This window comes from Hyaena hyaena, unplaced genomic scaffold, assembly GCF_003009895.1.
Source record: "Hyaena hyaena isolate Hyena2069 unplaced genomic scaffold, ASM300989v1 scaffold_744, whole genome shotgun sequence".
In the NCBI taxonomy this organism is placed as follows: domain Eukaryota; kingdom Metazoa; phylum Chordata; class Mammalia; order Carnivora; family Hyaenidae; genus Hyaena; species Hyaena hyaena.
Window position 1 is genome coordinate 962,014 of NW_024081366.1, and position 4,797 is coordinate 966,810.

At 46.8% G+C, this 4,797-nt stretch overlaps 1 protein-coding gene across 2 annotated transcripts; it reads left to right on the forward strand.

Moving 5' to 3' along the window:
- Positions 1 to 488: 488 nt before the first annotated feature.
- On the forward strand, positions 489 to 4,567 carry ARMCX1 (armadillo repeat containing X-linked 1). Of its 2 annotated transcripts, none has more exons than XM_039218081.1 (3): positions 489 to 598; positions 888 to 958; positions 2,653 to 4,567. In XM_039218081.1, the coding sequence occupies exon 3, from the start codon at positions 2,791 to 2,793 to the stop codon at positions 4,165 to 4,167; it is 1,377 nt and encodes a 458-aa protein (XP_039074012.1). In that variant the 5' UTR covers positions 489 to 598; positions 888 to 958; positions 2,653 to 2,790; the 3' UTR covers positions 4,168 to 4,567. The 2 variants fall into 2 exon arrangements, with proteins under 2 accessions (XP_039074012.1, XP_039074014.1); XM_039218083.1 differs by having other exon boundaries at positions 891 to 958.
- Positions 4,568 to 4,797: the final 230 nt, after the last annotated feature.

Consider the following 4,797-nt stretch of genomic DNA (forward strand, 5'->3'; position numbering starts at 1 on the left):
TCTCAATATAAAAGTAATCCATTATTGGTTTTAAAGAATGGGACAGGAAAGTTTAAGAAAGTAAGACATTCCCACTATGCATGTTCTTTTCTGAAATCTTTCCTCCCATTTCATATAGGGGTGCAGGGAAAAGCCTTTAATGACTGGAGGTGGGGGAAGGTGAGAGAATGCGAGAAGCAGTTGGAGAGGGAGTAGAGAAGGAAAAAGAACTATTCCTCAACGGGGCGGGGGGGTGTGTGTGGGACAATGGACAGGGGAACAGATGCAGTTTCTCCCAGTTCACCAGAGAAAGGCAAATTCCAGCCACAAGGAGCAGCTCTCCTCAGTCTCCGGGATTGGCAGAAGAAAATGAGTGGCAGGACCTGATGTTTCAGGAAGTAAAGGGGTGGGCCGGCTCCTGCCGCACTGCTGATGGGAGTGGTAATTGGGATCCTGATGTCTCCGGTGACGTGGCCCTCACGTGAGCAGGAGCCGACGTTTGCCGACGTCCTTCTAATCCTGGTCCTGGGTTGTCCGGTTACCAGCTCCCTATTGCCTTAAGGGCGGTCGGGCCGGTAGCCTGGGAAGGAGGAGGAAGTAATTCCCAGGATCCCAGCAGGTCTGTGTGTGGATGGGAGCAGCCTGGGGGGAAACCTGCGGTGTGGGTAGCGGAGGGTGGAGACAAACCCGGCTTTCTCAACACCCTTGCACTGTCCCTGGCCCTTCCAAGAACAGAAATGGTGGGCTTTGGGGGCCGGATCCCAGGCCAGGAGGGAGGAAATTTGAAAACTTTGGCATCAAGGGCCTTGAATCGGGAAGGGCAGATATTAAGATTCTAGTCCTGTGTGCATCCATCTACCAAGCCAGAATCTTGAGGCTGTGCGTCCGTCATTCCCCATGTCTTTCAGTAGGGCGCTGTATACCACCCAGAGCAACATCCAGAGCAAAAGAATAAAGAATCTGCTCCGAATCCCTGCAGGTCAGTGTAAAGGTGGGATCGCCCCGCGGCCCCAGGAAGGGTGGGGGATGGTTGAGGTCCTTGCCTTAACTTGGGCCCATTTAGGACTCCAGCTACCTTCTTGTTATTTTATGTAGGAAAAGGGATGTGACGGCGCCTACAGGGAAAATGGCTGTCGTTGGGGGTTGAAGTGCATTGGGGAGGGGGATCTTTTGCTCCTCTGCTTTTCCATACACTCTTGCCCGCCTCCTCCTTTTTCAGTTGTTCGAAAGGGGTGTGCTTTTTGTGCTGGGAAAATGGCCGACCGCTTAGGGTGGATGCTGTGGGAGTGGGTGAGTGGACACTGGGCTTAAAGAGGGCTGATGTCAGTGGAGTCCTACTCCACTGTAGGGGTAAAGGATTAGAGACCAAAACATGAAATCCATTTGACAACCAGGGTCCTGAATTTGGAAAAGCTGGTATTGAGACTCTCTGAAGTGCTGTTCTGTCCACCAGCCATCTGCCTCTGCCGTGTGGCTTGTCTGTCTTTGGACACACTTTAGGGCCAATTTAACCGTAGAAACAGGAAGAAGAGGACAATTGTTCAGAAAAAGTAGGTCAAAGTGAGGGTGGTGGCAATATTTGGGACTCCGGGGGTGGAGAACTGTGGAGACTGCAAACCCCAGTGGCCTCATACCTCCTCCACACACTCCCTCCTTTCCTCCTCTTTATACCATTTTGGAACTTTCAAAACAAAGTGCTCTGCAGGTATTAGAAAAAGAAGGAAGTGGCTGGGGGGGGGGGGTGTCATGGGAATCCTGAAGTGGGGGTGGAGAAGATCTTGCTCCAAATTATTCTTTGGAGTATGGTGTCCCGGGTTTGTCTCCTTCCGGCAAGCACTCAGTCCCAGAGTTCTCAGTCCTTAGGTTTGGTGGGAGAGACAGAAACTGAGATGAGAGAGGAAGGAAATTGCTCCAGACCAGTGGAAGTTGGTATAATGGGTGAAGGGAGGAGTGTCCTGGAAACTTGGAGATGCGGGGGATGCGGAGGGAAGGGCAAGCTCCAAAACTTTGTTCATTTTGTGTCTGTTCATATTCCAGACAATCTCTTCACCACCATTTGATTTGTTACAGGGAAAGGGCTGTGAGGTCACCTTTGAAGGAAGCAACTTACCCGGGTGGGGTGAGGATGAGTGGAGGCTTGAAAGAGATAAAGGAGATGGGGAAGGGAGATAATAAATTTCAAAGCTACACCCCCGTGAGGAGTGGAGGGTGATGTTGGGCTACACAGAGCAAGGGCCAGAGATTCAGGAAAGGGATGTGTGTCCCTTCCAGGGTGAGGTCCTTCTGCCCCTTGATCATTCAGCATCCTCCTCCCCACCTGTTTGTATGCACGTTTACAGGACACAGTGGACTTCCAGGCAAGGAGGAGAAGGAAGAAAGTGCCTAAACATGTGTGGGTGAATGTGGGGGCACTAATACCCCCAGGACATCTGGGGTAGGGGAGGTAGGGAAATAATTAGGTACCTTAAATTTAACATCATGGAGTGGGAGGTTGGAGAATCTGGACGTGGGGAAATTTTTCAAAATTACCTCCCACACAGAGGAAAGGAATCAGTAGTCCAACCCTGATTCACTGTCATGTCCCCATATGTTTGTCGGTCTGTAGTTCAGTCTGTCTGCATGCAAAGGCACAAAAAGGGGGACTGACGCTTTAAATCTTTCCTTCATTCCTAGGTTCCACTGTATCTGTAGCTGCAGCAGGGCTTGCCAGCTATAGCTGAAGACTCCGCCCCCAACATAGGAGCACCTCTCTAGGCCAGAGTAATCTGACTCCACCCTGGTTAAGAATTCGGTTCACACATTGTCCCCAGAATGGGCCGTACTCGGGAAGCCGGCTGCGTGGCCGCTGGTGTGGTGATTGGGGCTGGCGCCTGCTACTGTGTATATAGACTGACCTGGGGACGAGATGATAATGAGAAAATCTGGGACGATGATGATGAAGACGACAAGGAGGAATCTAGTGATATTGTGGAGACTAGGGTTGAAATTGGGAAAGGAGCTAAACCTAATGCTGTGGTGGACGCTGGAGCTAGGCTTCAGAGTGATTCAAAGGTGAAGTCTGAGATGGCTGTGGTACTTGAGAGTGGTTCAGATGTAAAAGCAGAGGTCCACTTGGGGCTCCAGAGTGGAGGTGGCCTAGAGGCCAAGGCCAAAGCCCTTTTCAGCACCCTGAAAGAACAGGCAAGTGCAAAGGCAGGCAGAGGAGCCAGGTTGGGTACCATCTCTGGGAACAGGACCCTTGCACCCAGTTTACCCTGCCCAGGAGGCAGGGGTGGAGGCTGCCACCCCACCAGGAGTGGCTCTAAGGCTGGGAGTAGGGCAAGTGGAAAAACCAAAGGAAGAACCCGAGGTAAGAGCACCAGGACTCCAGCTACAGCATGGCCTGTTCGCAGAGGCAAGTTCAACTTTCCCTATAAAATTGATGATATTCTGGGTGGTCCAGACCTTCAAAAGGTTCTTAACATCCTGGAAAGGTCAAATGATCCTTTTATTCAAGAAATAGCCTTGGTCACTCTGGGTAACAATGCAGCGTATTCTTTTAACCAAAATGCCATTCGTGAGTTGGGTGGTCTTCCAATTATTGCAAAACTGATAAAAACGAAAGATCCTATTATTAGGGAAAAAGCTTACAATGCCCTTAATAACTTGAGTGTAAATGCTGAAAATCAGGGAAAGATTAAGACCTATATCAGTCAAGTGTGTGATGATACCATGATCTGTCGCTTGGACTCAGCTGTGCAGATGGCCGGACTAAGACTGTTAACCAACATGACTGTAACTAATCATTACCAGCATTTGCTTTCCTATTCTTTTCCAGACTTTTTTGCATTGTTATTCCTGGGAAATTACTTCACCAAGATTCAGATTATGAAACTAATTATAAACTTTACTGAAAATCCAGCCATGACAAGAGAGCTGGTCAGTTGTAAAGTACCATCAGAATTGATTTCCCTCTTTAATAAAGAGTGGGACAGAGAGATTCTTCTTAATATCCTTACTCTATTTGAGAATATAAATGACAACATAAAGAGTGAAGGGCTTGCATCATCTAAGAAAGAATTCAGCAGAAGTTCACTTTTTTTCTTATTCAAAGAATCTGGAGTGTGTGTTAAGAAAATCAAGGCATTAGCAAATCACAATGATCTGGTGGTGAAAGTAAAAGTCCTAAAAGTATTGACCAAACTTTAATTGGGTGTATGTCCCCAAACAATATCGAGATAATTTTTTAGTTTGCATTTGGGAACAATTCATTTTGTAAATTCTTGGTTTGCCACTGTGCTTATATGACAAAAAGATCCTTTCAGCTGCTATTTTGGAATAATGAATATCAAGGATCATCAAGAGTGATGCTATTTGTGGTGGTTGGTTTTAGGCTGGACCATTTTAAGAATGCCAAATGAATACTAGAGCTTGTATAAAGAAAGCATTTATTGATTCCATCTTGCTACCTAGGTTGAGATGTTTTTTACTCTTTCCTCTACCTAAATTTACAACAAACTAATCATAAATAAGCTACACTTTTGTATTGGTTTATATTTGTTAATCTTAGACTTGTGTTTCATCAATAAAGTTGTGTGTTTTAACCAGAAAAAAATTATTCTGTTCCTTGAGTTTATAATTTTGAAAGGCAAGATATATTGAGACAAAATTATACTAACAAAACCACGAGCCTGTGAACATGCCCAGACTCTTCCCATCAGTGCAGAAACTTCTGTAGGCAGTGGTGCTCAGAGAAAATTTTACAGAGAAGGGGGACACTTAAGTAAGCTGAGCTTGAAGGATAGGATAAAAATGGGGATTTTTCGAGAACGACTGATG

What these genes read in the sequence shown, in the direction of transcription:
- ARMCX1 (XM_039218081.1), top strand. Translation starts at nt 2,791, where the DNA reads ATGGGCCGTACTCGGGAAGCCGGCTGCGTGGCCGCTGGTGTGGTGATT.